The sequence below is a fragment of the Diceros bicornis genome, chromosome 6 (assembly GCF_020826845.1).
Source record: "Diceros bicornis minor isolate mBicDic1 chromosome 6, mDicBic1.mat.cur, whole genome shotgun sequence".
Taxonomy (NCBI): Eukaryota; Metazoa; Chordata; class Mammalia; order Perissodactyla; family Rhinocerotidae; genus Diceros; species Diceros bicornis.
The window spans coordinates 8,614,395-8,634,394 of NC_080745.1; the positions used below are offsets into that span (position 1 = coordinate 8,614,395).

Genomic DNA, 20,000 nt, shown 5'->3' on the forward strand with positions numbered 1-20,000 from the left:
AAAGCTGCTCCTATACAATTCTATTTTGCTTTTCTTTATGTTATTGTCACAAATTATATCTTAATATATTATGTGCCTGTTAACATGGATTTATAATTTTTGTTTTATGTATTTGTCTTTTAAATCATGTAGGAAATAAGAAGAGCAATTACAAACAAAAGTACAATAATACTGGGTTTAATTATTACCCATGTAGTTCAAACTTAGTAGAGTTCTTTTTTTTGTTTGTTTTGTATGGCTTCAAGTTTTCTCTGTTATCCATTCATTTCTACATGAAGGATTCCATTGAGCATTTTTTGTAAGGGAAACCTACTAGTTACAAACTCAGTTTTTTTTTTTTTTCCATCATTTTATAATCTCTTAATTTCTCCTTCATTTCTGAAGGATGGTTCTTCTGGGTATAGAATTCTTGGTTGAATTTCTTTCTTTCCCCACTTTAAACTGCCATCCCAGTGCCTTCTGGCTTCCGTGCTTGGTGATGAGAACTTGGCAGTTAACCTTACTGTGGATCCCTCGCACATAACGCGTCACTTGTCTCTTGCTGCTTTAAATATTTTCTTTTTGTCTTTTGACAGTTTGAATATAATGTGTTTTGGTGTGGCTGTCTACATTTATCCTTTTTATAATTGATTTTGCTTCCTTAGTGCATAGATTCATGTCTGTTTTTCAAGCTGGAGGAGTTTGGGGCCATCACTTTTTCAAATATTCTTTCTGCTCATTTTTCACTCATCCCTCCTTCTGAAGTTCTCATCATGCATGTTTTGGAATGCCTGACTGTGTCCTAAAAGTCTCTTAGGCTTTTTACTTTTATTTCCTTTTTTGTTTCTTCTTCTCAGCCTGAATAATTGCAATTGCCCAGTCTTTAGATTTGCTGATTTTTTTCTTCTTCCTGCTCAAATGTGGTATTGAAACTCTGTAGTGATTTTTTTTTCATGAGGTCTGAATGAAATAATTTATTAGAAATGCTTACCACAATACCTGCCACCAAGTAGGTATGCAGTAAATGTAAGTTACAACTGTATAATCCCTTTAATTCTTAAGAGTTGTCAGTTAATTGTTCTTTCTTTTTAAATTTTTAATTGTGGTAAAAAAATTACACAAAATTTACCACCTTAGCTATTTTAAAATGTACAGTTCAGGAGCATTAACTATATTCACATTGTTATGCAACAGATCTCTAGAACTTTTTTATCTTGCATAACTGAAACTCTATATGCACTGAACAATAAACTCCTCGTTTTCCTCTCCCCACAGTCCCTGGTAACCATCATTCTGCTTTCTGTTTCTATGCGTTTGACTACTCTAGGTACGTCATAATAGTAGAATCATGCAGTATTTGTTTTTTTGTGATTGGTCTATTTCCCTTAGTATAATGTCCTCAAGATTCATCCATGTTGTTGCATGTGACAGGCTTTCCTTCTTTTTAAGGCTGAATAATACTCCATTGTATGTATATACCACATTTTATTTATTTATTTATCTGTTGATGGACATTTAAGTTGTTTCTACCTCTTGATTATTGTGGATAATACTGCAGTGAACATGGGTGTGTAAATATCTCTTTGAGATCCTCCTTTCAGTTATTTTGGATATAGACCCAGAAATTTTAGTGAGTTTTTCATTTAAGTTGTTATACATTCACCTCCAGAATTTCTGTTTTTCATTCCTTTATGTTCTGCCTCTTCACTGATGTTCTGTACTTGGTTAGATGTCCTTTCTATGGTTTTCCTTAGGTCTTTGAGCATATTTAAGACAGTTGATTTAAAGTCTTTGCCTATTAAGGTCAATGCTTGGGCTTCCTCAGAGATCATTTCTGTTAATTTTTTAATAGTTCTGTGAATGGATGATGCTTTCTTTGCATACCCCTAAGTGTTTGTTGAAAACTGGACATTCTGAATATTTTAATGTGGCAACAATGGAAATCATATTCCTCACTCTCCTTAGGGTTTGTTTTTGTTACTTGCCTTAGGTTATAGTTGTTTATTTTTTTAGTGACTTTTCTAAACTATTTTTGTAGAGTCTTTTTGTAACGTGTGGTCTATGGAGTCTGTGTTACTTTAACTTGTGTTTATTTAGTCTTTCATGCAGAGATACCCCTGAATGCCAGAAGCCAAAAAAAAAAGAAAAACAGAAAAGAAAAAAGAGGGAGAGTGGGAGTAAGAGAGAGGGAGGGAAGGAGGGAGGGAGGCAGAGAAAGAACAAAGAAACAAAAAGAATAAAAAAATCTCAAAATTAAAAAAAAACTCTCTTCTTGTCTTTGTCTTTGCATGTTGTCTCTGTGTTGGGGCACTCCTTCAGTGCTTAGCCTGAGCGTTTACGACTCTACCATAGCCTTCACTGGCTGCTGCTTCTGAGCCTAGAGATCAGCCAGAGTTGAAAGCTTTGAGCCTTCCTAGGCCATTACTGAGCGTGCATCCTGCCCTGGTCATTTTTGTGGCTTTCTAAATTACCCAGTATACATGGCACTTTCGAATTACCTAGTTTCCCAAAGAAACTCTCTCCCCAGCCTTTTCTCTCAGTCTTTCAGCATTCTGTTATATGTCTGAACTAGAATCTTTTGCCCCAGGGTGGTTGTGGATTGTCTGTTTGCTTTACAATGTTTTTGAGCAATGCCCACCACTTTTCTGCCTTGAGTGAATTCTGAGTTAGGCAAAACAAAGACCAGCATTTTGTGTTAGTCATTCAGGGAACCCCAGACGGGTTAGAGCAGACAAATACAATTCTTTGTGAATAAGGTCTCCACTGTACCCTTTGGAACAAGGGACCAGGATCTCAAACTAGGCTTCAACTCTGTAGTCAGCCTGAGGAGGTACCTATTGGAAAGCCAGTCTCATTAGTGATTGGAGTGTAGACTGTTACAGCAACTCCAGGAAATGGTTTAGAAGTTTCTTATGAAGTTAAACATGTACTGACTACCTCAAGCAATCCCACTCCTGGGTATTTACCATAGAGAAGTGAAAACTTATATTCACACAAACACCTTTACATGAGTGCTCGTAGTAGTCTTACTTATAATAAATGAAAACTGGAAAAACCAAAATGTCTGTCATGAGTAAATAGATACACAAACCGGTACATCCATGCAATGGAATACTACTCAGCAGTAAAAAATAATGAATTCCTGAGGGCTGGCCCGGTGGCATAGTGGTTAAGTTTGTGCACTCTGCTTCAGCGGCCTGCCGTTCGCTCGGTTCGAATCATGGGCACGGACCCACACAGAGCTCATCAAGCCATCTGTGACGGTGTCCCATATACAAAAAAGAAGAGGATTGGCAACAGATGTTAGCTCAGAGCCAATCTTCCTCCAAAAAAAAAATGAATTATTGATATATTCAGTAACTTAGATGAATCTTAAAGGCATTCTGGTGATTGAAAGAAGCCAGTCTCAAAGGGTTACATACTGCATGATTCCATTTATGTGTCATTCTTAAAAGACAAAACTGTAGTGATGGAGAACAGATCATTGTTTGCCAGGGGTTATAGGTGGGAGGAGGATGTAACTATAACTGGATAGTACAAGGGAGTTTTTTGGGGTGAGGAAACTGTTCTGAGTCCTGATTGTATTGGTGTTTACACAAATTTATATGTGTTTTAAAATTAATAAACTATACGAAAAGAAAAAATTAATTTTACTGCATGATAATTAAAACAAATCTAGTGATAGTACCATTCATTTGTCAAAAACATTTTGGCTTTCTGCAATTTTTTAGTGAAGGAGAAACTTGTTGAAGGAAGTGTTGGCTCACTGTCTTGTAGTTCACTCTGTTTGAATGGAACAGCATTCTCGGAGGTCAGGGAAGTTCTGTGGCAATTCTGCCAATATGTGCTTCATCAGAGTTTTAATTCCAGTGAAGCTTTTGGAAGGCCTCTGGAAGCTCAAGAGTATACAGATTTAGGTTTTCATTGTCGTACTCCCACCTAATGGTTGTGTTAGCTGGTCTCCCAACTAAAACAGGTATGTAGATGTTGGCTTCCAACAAGTGCAGACTTGCCAGTTAGAAAAAGAGCCTGCCATAACAAACATGGAACAGAAGCTCTTTACCACGTTAACCAGTCTCCGCATTACCTGGCTTCCTTTCTTCCTGTAGTAATGCAGCTGCTAGCCTGTGCAAATGGTAAATTTCTAAACCGGTGAAGAAAAGTTATAGCAGATTAATTTGTTTCCTTCTCTCTTTGCCTAGAACCTTACTGAAAGGTTTAATAATATCTCTGATATAACTTTTCTCAAAATCTGTTATTGGAGAAACATAGACCTGCTATGAATATGAATAGGGGAAAAATTGTCTAAGACGGACACAGTCATGGGCCGCATAATGACCTTTCAGTCAAGACGGACCGCATATACAAGGGTGGTTCCGTAAGATTAGTACTCTATAGCCTGAGCATGTAGTAGAGTATACCATCTAGATTTGTGTAAGTACACTCTAAGATGTTCGCATAGTGACTAAATAGCCTAATGATGCATTTCTCAGAACATGTTCCCGTCGTTAAGTGATGCATGACTGTATTGGAGTCCAGTCCTCTCTCTGCACTGTGTCACTTGTCAAATTCATTATTCAACATCTTTCATTTGTCATCTATGTGGTGGTGACTCCCACACCTCAAATCTTTGCTCACCTCCACACCCCTGTATATTCAGTTATCTGCTGGACATGTCTTCTCGAAGATGCAGCAAGTATGTCAAAATTGTAGGTTTAAAAATTATATATTAATTCTTTCATCTCCTACTAGATCTGGGATACTTTATTTTAGTAAATGGGAATCATCCATCTATTTCTCAAGCGAGGAACCAAGGAATCATTCATGGTTCCTTTCTTACTTCTCAGTTAACTTTGGTTCTATAGATCCTAACTCCTCAGTGTGTCTCATAACTGCTTATTCTTCATTCTCACTGACACTGAATCATAATCAGGCTACCATTATATGTCACATGGATTCTGCAATAGCCACAAAACTGGTTTTTCTTTCTCACTAAAATCCATTCTCTATATTGCAGCCAGAATAATATTTCTTCAACGTAAATCTCAATTTGTCACTTCTTAGAATTCATCCATCATACCCCTGTTGTTCAAATGAAGTCCAGATGTCTTAATATGGCCTAGATAGTTGTTCATGGTGTAGATCTACTTCTGTTTCTTCCCCTTACACTCTGTGTTTGAATGTTGTCTTAGTCAGCTCGGGCTCCTGTGACAAAATACCGTAGACTGAGTGGCTTAAACAACAGACGTTTATTTCTCAGTTCTGGAAGCTGGAAGTCCGAGATCAAGGTGATGGCATATTCACATTCTGGTGAGAGTCCTTTTCCTTGCTTGTAGATATCTGCTTTCTCACTATACCCTTACATGGCAAGGAGTGAGAGAGTATGTGCTCTGGTCTCTTTCTCTTCTTATATGGACACTAATCCCATCACAGGGTCCCCATCATCATGACCTTGTCTAAACCTAATTACCTCCCAAAGGCCCTACCTCCGAATATCCTCGTATTGGGGGTTAGGGCTTCAACATATAAAACTGGGGGGACACAAACATTCAGTCCATAACAAGGATTAATGAACTACTTACAGTTGTTTGAATAGATCAGGTCAGCAAACTACGTCTTGTAAGCCAAATCTGACCAACCATCTTTTTTCACAGCCTACAAACTAAGAATGCGTTTTACATTTCAATTAGTTATACTTTAACTGGTTATATAAGTACCTATATAATATGCTTGATTTTGTCTGTAGGCCTGCAAAGTCTAAAATATTTACATCTCGACTTTGAAAAAATTTTTGCCAACACTTGGACTAGATTATGCTTTCTACTTCCTTGCTTACCATACTGTTTATACAGAAGGTATTCTCCTGTTTCATTTTCTAGAGGCCAAGTTTGCTAGTTCTTTAGATTGGCTCTGACTTGACTTTGTTTTAGGTTGTCTCTGACTTGCTGAGACTTAGATATCCATCTGATGTGCTCTCCTGGCACTTGAGCAGTTACATACTCTAAAGGAACTGTCTGTTTGAGGGGAGACAAGTAGCCTTGGAGGGTTGTTGTGACTTTGTTAAATTAACATTTGTTAACTAGAGCCCTGGAGTGTTGGATGGTGAACGTCAGTTCAACAAAAAACCACAAGGGAAATTGAAATAGAAAAGTTTATTACTTACAGGTCTTGGAGGAAGGCTTTGAGGGCCTGGCATGCTTTAAGGGGCCATACAAGTGCAAACAGAGAGAGCAGCAGGACCTGGGGCACATGGCTTTATTAGGGTACGTGGTGGAATGCTTTGGGGTTCCCAGGGTGAGACTGGATTGTCAGTTCAAACCAAAAAGAACAGGGTGTTGGGAAGCTCCATGGGGGTCTTCTCTAAGGGGGGCACAAGGGGAACGCCCTGGGAGGCTGAGGAGACTGTTGCTCACAAGAGCTGCTGGGGAGGTCATATCAAGAACTTACGTTTGCTTGTAACTCTGGCGCTGTTACTTAGGGCCTGTGGCGGGGCTAGTTTCAGTTCAAGGGCCCTGCAGGCTACTTGGCCACACAAAATGGATGCCGAGGCAGCAATAGCATGGAGTAGTTTGGCTAAACTCTCCACAGAGACAGAGATTGTCTTTTTATATGGGTATATCCTGTGCTCAGAATTGTACCTCACATGTATTGGTTTTTATATGTGTTGAATTATTGGGAGTATGTCTTGTGGTTGCCACGTGGAGGGGCAGGATCAACTCCTCTCCACCAAAATTTGTTCGGATGTTACGACTGATAGTGCCACACGTATACCAAGAGGGTGTGAAAGGATTTATTGCTCACCTAATGAGACTTTGTGGGGAGAGCAGGGCAGGCACCCAGAACGTCCAGAATGGTCCAGAACGGCTTGGGTAAAGAGGGGAGGGCAGATGGCTCTGGATTTTATTGTGGTTAGAGGAAGGGCTGGGCTGAGGGCTCCCACACACAGGCTAGATTTGCATGGTTTGAACTTCCTGGCTGATGCCAAGGGAGGTAGATTTTTTCCAACATGAAGTTTTGCTGATTATAAAAGCACTATGTCCTTATTACATAAAAATCAAGAAGAATATAAAAATAATAAGTACATATTATCTCGCATAATGGAAAATTATATCAATCTCTTGGTTTACCACCATTCAGCTATTTAAATGTATTTTTCAGCATTTAAGGTGAAGTCATATTGTGCATATGTGATCTGTTTCTCCCTTCCACCCCCATTTTACAAAGCATTTTTCCATGTGACTAGATAAGTTTCCTAAACATCATATGTAATAATTTATTGATGAGTGTTAACTTGAGGCATAAATATGGATAGTTTTCTCTCCCTTCCTCCCTGTAACTATTGGTAACTGTGTTCCGCTTCCTTTTCCACTGGGCTTTCTTAATAACTTCTCAAAATGGTATCATAATTATTCCACCACTTTTGCATTAATTAGAACAGGCTCATTCCCATTCTTTAAGACTGTTTTTTTAAACCTTTCATTATAAAATGAAACCTGCAGAAAACCACACAAAACAAATTGAAGAGTCTAGTTAGTTATTAGAAGTTGAGCACCTCTTTGGCAGTGGTGGTGGTGTTCCTTTTGCTGACTTGTGTCTCAGCAAGCCCTGCTCTGGACTTGGAAGATGCAGTTCCATTGCCTTTGATTCTTTGCTTTGTCGTCAGTTGTTCATCTGGCCTGGGCCACCTAGTATCGTCTTGTTTCACACATACTCACACATACATAAAGAGCCAAATGTTTGTATAGAGGATGTGATTTTTTTGGGTAAAATTACGTAATTCATAATGCTTATTCCAGGAAACGAGAAAATACAGGTGCTCTAAACAAAAAAAGGCAGAAAAAATCCATAATCCTAAAATACAGAGTTCACCTGTGTTTTGTTTTCCTTCCTACTTTTTTCTATGCATATTATACAGTGTTTTTTTGATAAAATGGATAATTCTGTACATGCTATTTTAGAGACTTGATTTTTTTTCAGTTAACATCTAGGCCTTCTCAGTGGAAGAAATGCACTTTTTCTTATAAGGTGAAAAATTTCTTGTGTTCATACTGATACTTCCCACTTATATCCAGGAACATAGAGTTTTTTTTTTAATTTCATTGTTTTTTACATCCTTATGTCCTTTTTCCTAAGATGAGAATCCATTTTTCCACAAACACCAATATAACTCCTTTCATTTATACCCATGTATATACACAACCATCTCAGAATAATAACACCAGTACTACCATACTGATAATATAATTACTTAAAACAGTTTGAGGATTTTTTTTTTTTCTGCACTTGAAATAGTTGCTCTGAGTGCTGTGCCATCAGCTTGATACACAGTTAGATTCATGTATTTCAATTTACTTTTGACTTACAGAGATTCATTGTAAGAGCATAAGATTGGAATCAACCCAGTCTGTTTTTTTCCCCAATTAACATCTTTCCTTCTCTGTAAGATATATTTTTATTATCTTTTTTTAAGACCAGCATAATATTCTGCTGTATGACTATATCATACTTTCTGTTTAACCATTTTTCTATTGTTGGGTATTTAGGTTATTTCTACTTTATTGCCATTCTGAACAATGCTGCAATAAGCACACTTATACATACTTATTCTGTGTTTGTCTGTTTCTAAGGGATAAATTCTTAGAAAGGAAAAATTTATCTTTTTAAAAAAGGTTTTAGCTAAATTTTAACAAATTGACCTCCAGAAAGGTTGTATGAATCTAGTCCTATCTGGAGTATAGATGAGTACTAGAGTCCTCTCAATTGTGAAAAATCAACGTTTGTGTTAGTATTTTTTCCTACATCATATTTATTGGCCATTTATTTTATGCTTATTTTGTGAATTGTCCATTGTGACCTTTGCCAGTTTCTTTTCTTGTTCATGTTTTTTCTTGATTTTTAGGAAGAGTGAGTATTAAGGACAGCAAACATTTCATGATGGAAAGGGGTTCTGTGAAATATGTCTTTTTTGTGCCAAGGTTAAATAACTATCCAGCTTTTTCTTTTTTTTTTAATAATAACAATTATTCCAGTTACTTTTAGTCCTCAGTGAATCCTGGAAGGGAAGGCCCAGCAACACAAAATGGGAAAGGTTTGCGTGGAATATCCAACATAAGGACAATTCTAATTTTATTCATATTGTCTGTAATAAAGTAGATATTCCCTTTGTTTCTTTTTTTTTTTTTTGTGGGGAAGATCAGCCCTGAGCTAACATCTATTGCCAATCCTACTTTCTTTTTTTTTTTTTTTTGTGAGGCGATCAGCCCTGAGCTAACATCCGCCAATCCTCCTCTTTTTTTTTTTGCTGAGGAAGACGGCCCTGGGCTAACATCGGTGCCCATCTTCCTCCACGTTATATGGGACGCCGCCACAGCATGGCTTACCAAGCAGTGCGTCAGTGCGCGCCCGGGATCCGAACCAGCGAACCCCGGGCCGCCGCAGCGGAGCGTGCGCACTTAACCGCTTGCGCCACCGGGCCGGCCCCCCTACTTTCTTTTTTTTTTTTTTTTCCCTTTTTCTCCCCAAAGCCCCAGTAGATAGTTGTATGTCATAGTTGCACATCCTTCTAGTTGCTGTATGTGGGATGCCACCTCAGCATGGCTGGACAAGCGGTGCGTTGGTGTGCACCCAGGATCTGAACCTGGGCCGCCAGTAGCGGAGTGCACGCACTTAACCACTAAGCCATGGAGCTGGCCCCGATATTCCCTTTCTATAAGAGTTTTTCAAGGCTATAATCTGTAAGTCGTTTAAAAATTTGTGGATTTGTGATCTTTTTACTTATATTATACTAAGGAAAGGTTTGCAGTATTGGATTAGTTCTTGGATTGGTAGGATCCTCTAGTGGGCTATAGGTCAAACTGAGTTCATTACCTGAAACTTAGTTTTTGTTAATTTAGTTATTTAGACTTCAGAACAAGAGTCTTTGAAAGCAAAACACTGCTTTTCTAAGGATAGATGATAGCTAGCAAGGTTGCAAATAGAATCCTGGAAGGGCTACCTATACCAATTTGATAGTCTAGTTCTGTTATAGAAAAAGAACAAATTAAGGCAAACCAAGGAGGTAGCAGTGGTGCCCAAGGTAGTGGTAGGTAGGTTTGGCACAAGAAAAGAAATGGAATAATCACATCATTAAAGGCTTATTTCGTTATTTTACATAAGTGGTCCAATCCCTAGAGATAATAAAACAACCTTCCACACTGAATATGAATAAATTTTGGGAGATTCTTGACCATTTTTGATTATTTGTGTTATCAGGGAAGTTGTTAGAAGCATGGAATCAGGAGACAGTCCTCCTGTTTTCGCATCCTTTTTTGGCCAGGTATTAGGCTCTCTGTGCATTGATTTCATGATATATACTATGGGGACTGTACTAGTCACTAAATAATAGGATTATTTTGAAGATTAAATAAGGGAATTAATATTTGTAGAGTGCTTAGAACAATATCTTGTAGATAGTAAGCACTGTAAGTTTTTTAAAATAAAAATAAAAATCTCCTGATGGGGAGGAAGACTTACGAGAAAGATGTTACAAATAGTTGAAGCAAGTAAAATAGTTGAATCTGCATTTTTCATTAAAAAATTTTTTTTACAATCTATTCTTAAAACACAAACATTGAGTAAATTCAGATTATGGTATAGTTATATTTTCAAAACCAATGATTACACACATATTTTGATCTAGGTTATGGCATTTTTTACTGCTTTTTCCACAGGATATTCTGAATAATCTTGAATCATGTGACCTTGAGGATGATGACCTTATGCTTGATGTGGATTTGCCTGAGGATGCACCTCTTGACAATGGTAAGTGGGGACAGTATTGAACCTCCAGAGACATATAGTGGAGCTACCTGACTACACCCAATTTGATATGTTATTTACAGACTTCCTAATCTCAAGAGAGGAAGCCTTTTCATTTTCAGACTGAGAATCAATCTTAAATATGTTAGGTAGGTTCATTTGAAAACTTATTTAAATGTTTAAAACCTGATTTTGTAGGTCTTAGATATAATTCTGTTTGATCCAGTAACATTGTATGATCCAATAACATTGTATACCTATACCATAAAGTAAGTGGTAGGTAGGATTTGTCATTTTTTTTCCTGTGTATGTATCCAGTTTTTCCTCCCTTGGTCTCGTTTTGATTCTAAGAAGAAACACATTTAGAGAAACAGAGAAAATCATTTGACTTGTGAAACTGCAGTAAAAATCATTAAGTTGGTAAATATTTTATAAAAAGATCAATTTGGGGAAAATAATGACCTTCTGAATGAATTATTCTTCCCTTTTAAATCCCAAATCCAGTCTGTTTTCCTCTCCTGATGCCAGTAACTGCTGGAATGGGGCTTTAGATAATCCATATGCAGGAGAGGCCTAGGCATTCTTACCTCCACTGACATAGCATTTGTAGGATTTTCTATCTTAAAGACTGGTTAAGAAGCCGAGATCAGCCTAGGAAAGCCCCTGGGGCACGGGTTGAAATGGAGATCCTCCTGGGAAGAGGAATGGCTCCAGAGATCTATGGAGTCCCTATCAGTCAACGGTTCGCCTGGTCTCTCAGGCCTCCTAGGGGCCAGGCATGAATTAAAAAGGATGGTGAAGTCCTTTTTATACATGATGCTAGAAAAATGCAAGGATATTTTAGAGAGGGTAGTGTTTGTTCTAGTGCTTCACTGAGGTACTAGGAGCCTGCTTACTGCTCATGTTTGTCATATTGGTCAGGCTTTTTTTGCATTGCCAGGATACTAGGTAACAATCAATCGCACAATCTCAGTGGCTTTCAAAATAAACATTTATTTTTCTCATTCCTGGATCTGTGGATCAGCTGAGGCTGCTCAGGCTGTGAGACTGAGTTCAGATCGATTCCTTGTTTCTTTCTTTTTGAGACCAGGACTACTTGGAACAGGTTGTTCTTATGGCAGATTTCAGGACTACAGGGTGAGCAGGAACATACAGATAATATCTCTTAAAGTCTTGACTTAGAACCAGCACACTGTTACTTCTACCCACATTCTTTTGGGACAAAGCAAGTTACACAGCCAAGCCTAACACCAGTGGGACTGGAAAGTATACTCTCTTCACAGTGAGAAGCTCTGCAGCAGAGGACATTGGATGTATAATTCTATTAAAGGAGAGAGTGAGGAGCTGAGAACAATATCAGCTCTACCACAGGGGTAGAGACTGTTGCACCTTCTTGTGCTTCTGCTGTCGCTTGGGATACTCTAGCAACCAGAGCTGAGTTCTAGTGAACCAAGAAAGAAAAATCGCAGCCAACACCCAGGAAGAAGGACAGGGAAAACAACAGAACTCTCAGGATCAGAGTGGCCGAAAGAGATGATGAAAGCATTTAGGGAGATTCAATCGCAGCACATTTCTTTCTGGAGCTATAAAAGATTTCGACAGTTCAGTAGATGACAGAAAGCATAGCTGCTGTTGAAATCTGAATTAGTGGCCAGGAAGATCAAGTGGAAAAATATTGTAGAACACAGAGGAAAAACATAAACCATTGAAAATTGTAGGGGAAAAAATAATGAGACTTCATGACTCAGGAAATTTAATGTGAGTTAAAGGGCTGGTAGTGAGGTGTGAGGGATTTACCTCCTTGGAATAAATCACATCCTAGATAATACGTGTTACTTTGACACAGTTATAGCAACTTCCCTTTGGAAACCTAATACCGTTTCTGAGATAAAAAGAAGTAGAGGTGTTAGAGCCTGCCTCATCTTTAGAGTACAACAAAAAGTTGTCCACATTTTAGATAAAAGTAGAATCACAGGGAAATTTAAAGTCTTTGAGGTCTTGGTTGGGGACTTGTGAAAAGTAGGAGGGAACTCCTGAAATGTAACAACTCAGATATAGATTTTCCTACAAGAAGGCAAACAAGTATTAACTATTTTGAGCTAATGGAACACTGAAGAAAGCAAAACGTGGATCTAAAATATGTAGCCTTCAGAGACACCAAAGATAATAATATTGAGGTTTGCTACCACTAGGAAGTAGGGAATGGCTGTTCTCTTTATAGCACTGAGGTCCTAAATGACTATATGCACTCATGGAGTTTTTTGATTGGGCGGATAGGAATGTTACAAGCACTGGTACAAGGTTTAAGGAGTTTTCTAATATACTTTGGGACGATTGGTTTCAATTCCCTTTAGATTCTGGTTTTTGAGGCCATTATGCAAATTTGGGTAGAGTTTTGGATGAGGCACTTTGAACCTGGATGGGTTCAGTAGTAGGATTTAAGGTTGATATTGTAGTGCCTGTAGCAGTAAAACATTTGCAAGGTCGTCCTTTAATATTTAGAGAAATTTATCTTTGAGTGTAAGGGTAAAACCAGAAATTGGGTGCTTGATTTCCCCCTCAGAATACTTTGATTAATCACCCACTTTATCTTATCTTTTCTCTTTTATTTCTTATACGAGGCAGACCACTTGTTTTTCCAATGCCCTGCTATTTACGGTATCTATAAGTGTGTCTATGAGACTCCTTCCTTCAGTGTTTAATTGACTGAGGTGGAGGCGTCTAATTGTTATATGTGAAGGACATCATTTTATTCTGAGTCTTATTCTGTTTTTTTCCTAAGGCTCTTCCCAAGCATTGGAAATCTAACAATGAGGCTGTTTACCCTCTTTCTGCCTTAAAATCTTTCACAGAAAGTGGAGAGAGAGACAGGGGCACATCTCTTTCAGAATCTACTTCTGAATGATATCTACAGCTGTTAGTCTGTCCTTGAAGTCTGCAGTGGATTTGTCCTTTGTTTACAGAACTGAGTTAGAGCCCAATCTGTGTTCACAGAAAACACTTTGTTGACAGCCTCTGAAAGGCCTTTTGGCTTCTGAAAGGCCTCTTCTGGTTTCCTATGCAATTCATGAAGTTCAGGACACACTACCCCAAAATATGGCACCTTGGCATTTTGAATGTTTTTGTGTCTATGTGAAGAAGATCAGCCCTGAGCTAACAGCTGATGCCAATCCTCCTCTTTTTGCTGAGGAAGACTAGCCCTGGGCTAACATCTGTGCCCATCTTCCTCCACTTTATATGGGACGCCGCCACAGCATGCTTGACAAGTGGTGCGTTGGTGTGCACCCGGTGTCCGAACCCTGGGCCGCTACGCCACCAGGCTGGCCCCCATTTTGAATATTTTAAGCTGAAGGAGTTTGAGAAAACAGCAGAAACAGGAAGATAATTCTGACCTCCTCCCTGCTTCGGCCTTCTTCCCTGAGACATTATAAAAGCCTCATGCGAGCGGTGCCCTCCTCCCTATACCTGGAGGAAAGGAGCATCCTTATCCTCAAAGATAAAGGGACACCAAGAAGAATCCTAACAGACAGGCCATGCTAAGTTTCCCCTAGTTTAATGCAATTACCTCATACTCCCTAACCTGTCAGACTCCTCCATGACTATCCCCTCTTCATCAAACCTAGAATAAAAATACATAGGTCTAACTGTCTCTTTGAGTCTTCATTTCCTTATGAAGGCTCTTGTGCCATGTATTATATTAAATAAATTTGTATCCTTTTCTCCTGTTAATCTGTCTTGTCAGTTTCATTTTCATACCCTAAAAGGATCAAGAAAAACGTTCCTCCTCTACACAATTAATCACAGGTTGTTAAATCTTCTTCAGGTTCTTCACATTGTACTTTTCCATTCTGTTTTTTTGCACCTGGAGTTCCCGCTGATGTATGAACTAATGGGTATAGATCAGGGGGCTCTGGATTATCAATTCCTAAATCTTCTAAATTCCTCTGCAAATTTCTCCCATTCATGTTTAGATCTTTGAAAGTAGGTAGCCATAGCTCTCAGCCCAGAATGAGACCAGGTCTTAAAATCAACCTTAAGGAGTTCTTCCCTCTTCTGAAGGAGGTTTAAATTTATGAGGTATTGAGCTTTTGAGGTTTCTGACCAGCTTGAGAGGTAGAGGAACAGTTCAGAGGGAGAGATAGGACAGAGGGAAATCGAAGAGCATAGAATGACAGACGAATAAAAGGAGAAAGGACTTGAGGTTTGAGTTGTGATTTGGGAAGATCTAAAAGAAAAAATGTTTTAATTCATTTATGTTTTTCTTTTACCTTGGTCAAGGAATCTCTTAAACAGTTTTGGAATCGGAATTTCTTTTGGTAGACCACTGGGTATTTGAAATTTGCTCCTTTTTTCTTCTAAAATGTTCCTGAAATGAATAATTTTGTTATATCAAAAGCACAGTTGGTATTGCTTTCTTCTTTTTCTTAGGAACTTCTAATGGTCACTCATTACTTACAGATTAAAGCCTAGCACTGTAGGGGAGGAAATTTTTCCTTCTACCCTGCTAGATTCTTTGGCGGGTCTAATAGTCAAATTGACATAAGACAGATTAAAAGGAGAAAAACAAATTTCATTTTGTATGTACAGGAGCCCCATAAAAATGTGAGACTCAAGGACAACTCGGGCAGTTGAGGCTCATATGCTTTCCTGAGCTGAGGAATGAGATAGGAGGCTGGAGATTCAGAGGAGAGAAGGATAATTCACAGGATAATGGGAACAGCAGATGTTTGATAATTAGATGTTTGCACTGCCATACAGATAGATCTTTCAGATAAAACGTTATCTCTGGTAATAGCTCTCTTTCTGGGCCAGGCCCCCTATCTAAAGTCTTTTAGATGGTTAAGGGAGAGGTAAAAGTTTTTCTTGAATCTGCTGGATCTTTTTTTTTTTTTTTTTTTGTGAGGAAGATCAGCCTTGAGCTAACATCTGCCAACCCTCCTCTTTTTGTTAAGGAAGGTTGGCCCTGGGCTCACATCTGTGCCCATCTTTCTCCACTTTACATGGGACACCGCTGCAGCATGGCTTGACAAGTGGTACATCGGTGTGTGCCCGGTGTCCGAACCGGTGAACCCCGGGCCGCCGCAGCGGAGCACGCGCACTTAACCGCTTGCACCACCGGGCCAGCCCCGAATCTGCTGGATCTTGATTGCCTTCAGCTCAAAATAATTACGTGTCGAAGTGGCATATTTTGGAGTCACATATTTTGTTCCCCTTCAGCATATTCTTAGTATAATCCTCAGGTTTATGAAATTTCCATAGTGTATACCTTCTTCCATGTGTTGTTTCCTCTGCTCATTCTGTGTTAAACATTTCTCTGTTGAAGAAGATGTCTTTCTAATTACTTCCTGAATCTTACCCTACCAAGTCATGGTGCTTATTAAAATGTACTTATTTCATGTTATGTTTCCTAAGACCACATTTTTGCTAAACTTGTTATTGAGATAGAGTTGTGAGGTCAGTAGTATTGTCTTGGCCACTTTCCAGTTACTACTATATTTTCTTCTGGAAATTTATCTTTCTTTTTCAGTACTAATTGTGTTTAGTAATAATAAGGTTCATGATTTTTTTTTTACTTGAGTTTTTCTTCTTTCAACCCAAATTTCAGTTAAAGGCTTTCCTGATCAAATTGTAAAGCCTCCTGCAAAGCACATTCTTTTCAGGCTTTGTGATGTGTAATTTTTTTATCTTCATAGCCAATTGTCAGTCACAGATGGTAATACTACCTATGTCATCCATTATCTTCTTAGGACTTGAAGTTATTAGAGAAATAATCTCGGTTACTTTTGGTGTCGTATTTTGTGCCTTTATCAAATCAGAAGAAATAGGTATGATGAGTATTAGATAAAGGTATCCCCACATCCCATACCTTTCAGTTAGCTATGTTAGATCTTCTTTCCCTTTCCAGAGGGTAAAAATCCTCCTATTATCTTTCTGTCTCCTACTCATAGTGAAAGAACTACAAAAATCTGCTGTCTTTTACTTTTGGAGCTGGAACCCTCCTTCAGAAGGTCTTTATTTATTCTTTAGTCCTAAACTCATAGTTAGGGCCAAATTTGGTGTATAGATAGTTTTGATCAGCATGTTGAGTTAAAAAATTTTGGAACTGGGATGCCTTTAGGTTCACCCCATCATTCCCTATGGTATTACACATTCAGAGGGATTGATTTCCTTTCCTAGTCTCATTTGTCCTGTTCCTTCATTGGCTCTGGTTTTGATTTATCTCCATCTTGTAATTTTATTTGCTTTCCATTTTCTTTTCTGTGTTATTTCTTTGATTGTGTCAGAGAGCCTTTAACCTTTTCTAAGAAACCACTGCTAATGTTATTTCACATTATCTTCTTAGTAACATTTTAAAGTATATAAACGTGATTGATGGATGCCTCAGGTAGGAGTATAAGCAGGGCCCTTCCTACAGGGTCTTGGAGCAGTCATTTCTCTGCGAGTTTATGCCCCCTCTGTCTCAGTTTCTAATAGTAGTCTTTTGTGGTCATGGCAAATGTTTGTTTCCAGTGCTTATTTGCCGTTATGCACATGGTTGAGTTCATGTTTCAGTAAAGGTACTTTAATTTGGAGCCTGTGTGTAGTACCAACAACCTTTAGCAAACACAAAAGCAACACATCAATTTCTGCATTGTGATTTCCCATAGTATTTAACCCATCTCCTGGCCTGTTTGTCTGGTTTGTTTGCTTCTTGTTGCTCTGTGGGCACTGTGTTGATGATATCCGATTTATGTATCATATGTATCAGGTTCTTATTGTCACAGAATTTCTTGTTTGGGGAGTAAGTGGAATTTTACTTGCCTGAATTAAGAAAAAATATGAATTCAGAGTATTTAAAAGTAAATGTAGATTATCCCTCAGCTATACAGAGTTCCTTAAACTAAAGTAACATTTTAATACCATGTAGAAATACTTAAGGAACTTAACGGAAACTATGAGTATAATACAATTGTGAACTTAAAGCAATTTGAAGCGTTTTTAGGTTTATTTTTAAATTTATTTTTCTTTTGCAATCTGGTTTTCTACTCCTGATTTTTTTTCTGCCTGCTGGTCACCATGCCTTTATTTACCTAACAGTCAGGTTTTCTGTAATTGAACTTTAAAAAAAAGTAGATCTTAATTTATCCCAATAAGATGACAAGAAATTGCTTGAAATAATTTTAAATGTGAGGCTTCTTTTAAAAAAATTTTTACAAAACTTTTTTAAAAACTATAATAAATATCATTTTTCCCTACAATTGATTCCTCTAATGAATGTAAACAAAATTTCAATGTCTTTTAAAACTTTAATTAAATTGTTATGCATTTAAAAGAAATACGTTAGCGAGTTCAGTGTTTATGCAAATAGAACATCTACACTTTAACTACATCATCTTTTTTGGAATGAGAAAGTTTGTTTTTATCTGGTGTACTATAATGTAAACACTTTTTCCATATTTCAAGTTTGTGTTTTAGGTTAAGTGAAAACAATCATTTAAATAGTGAGTTTTTTTTTTTTTTTTAATTGGGGACTACATTGATTTCTAAACCTTTTTTATCACAAGGAATTCTGAACATGCAGGATTGAACTTTGTCATGTAATAATTCTCAGACTAGAGAAACCTTTCCTGTTTCTGGCTTGGGGTAGTGTTTAGTTGTATTTTTAGTAACAGTCCTAACTCAGTAGCTATGTAAGCACTGAGCGAAGATGGAGTCACAGGGTAAACTGGGCTTGCTTCCCACAGGGAGGGCTGGGAGTTGAGCAGGAAGGAAGGCCTGTTTGTCAGTGCCTTGTATGCAACTATGTCTGAGTAGGCAGTCGGCGACACAATGTCTCCCTTGTACACGGTAACTGTCTTAGTGAGTGCTCAGATATGTGATGAAAAAGTGTTTGGGTAAGTGAAGGAGAAGCTTGGGGTGTTTCAAAGAGATTTTTTTCGTCTTTTTGTGGCATTTGGATTTCAGGGAGTGTACTGTTTGTTGCTGCAAAGTACTGGCTTTGTTTTCAGTGGTATTTTAGACTTTTTGAACAAGCTCTATTGCAGGCAGATTGAAGCGTCTTACTTTCTAAAACTGTGAGCTGAAAGCATTTGATTTGTTTGTGTTGAAAAGTTAATTTCTGCTTCTTAAAATCAGTGAAAATTAATTGTGGCCTTCATTTTTAGGAATAAGTTCCCTACTAGACTTAAAATCTTGTGCTTTTTCTTATTTTCATTCTGAAGTCAGAACCAACTAGTGATAATAATGAAAATGACCTAAACTGATTACTGGTGTTTAAAATGTATGATGTCGATTTCAAGGATAATTTGTTTGTTTTAAAACAGTGGGACCATTGTTACTTAAGTGCCTGTGATATGGAAGTTTTATAGTTTACTTCAGTTTGAATAACATAAAGTTCAGTTTTCACCAAAACATTATTTCTGGTTATATTTCTTTTGGAAATCTTGATTTTGTGATTAACTGATATAAATGGCTGGTATTTTTAGAATATTACTTTCATATTTTGAGCAGCATTTCATTATCAACCTGTAAGTAGTTAACTTTTATGGAGTGTGTACATATTTATAGTGTTCTGCTTTTGAATCTGTCTAGTGGAGTGTGACGATATGAACCGCTTTGACCGATCAGACAGGAATGTTCGGCAGTCTCAGGAGGGATTTTGGAAAAGGCCGACCCAGAGGTGGAGTGGACAGGAACATTACCACCTCAGCCATCCTGACCACTATCATCACCACGGGAAAAGTGACTTGAGCAGGTGCGTCTCTTTTAGATTACATTTTCTATCCTCTGATTAATTTTGAATCCTAATTCTCTCCCTACCCCTCAAAAACTGTGTGTTTTTTTTGGTCTGGTTTTTAGAGGCACCAAAAAACATTTCAAGTTATGTGTGGTATTAATTGGAAAAATATGTTTAATTCTTTACTTTTGGTCCAAATCTTTTTTCATTAGCTTTATTATAAATATAAATATTTACGTCTGCTATTTGGACTGTAAGTTTTGGTGTGATTTGCTAGTTCTCATTTGGAAATGACTAAATGTTGACTTTATTAAAGTTTATTATTTTTTAAATAATAATGTATAAATTTAGTACCAAGTGATTTGTCTTCTTTTACTTATATAATAAATTGAAATTTAAGAATTCCTCAAGTACTATTAGGAACAGAAGAAGGTACTGTATAATGCTAGCATAGTCTTTAATTTGATCAGACTTTATGTGTAATATAGCTCTGTAGTAATTCACACCT

At 37.7% G+C, this 20,000-nt stretch overlaps 1 protein-coding gene across 7 annotated transcripts in view; it reads left to right on the forward strand.

The window, feature by feature from the left end:
• The window catches only part of CCSER2 (coiled-coil serine rich protein 2), a 188,402-nt gene that overhangs the window by 84,042 nt on the left and 84,360 nt on the right, over positions 1-20,000 (forward strand). For all 7 annotated transcript variants that reach the window (XM_058542803.1, XM_058542804.1, XM_058542805.1 and 4 more), the window contains exons 4-5: positions 10,689-10,779; positions 19,348-19,510. In XM_058542803.1, the coding sequence (XP_058398786.1) occupies positions 10,689-10,779; positions 19,348-19,510 (254 nt within the window). The remainder of the gene's footprint in view (positions 1-10,688; positions 10,780-19,347; positions 19,511-20,000) is intronic.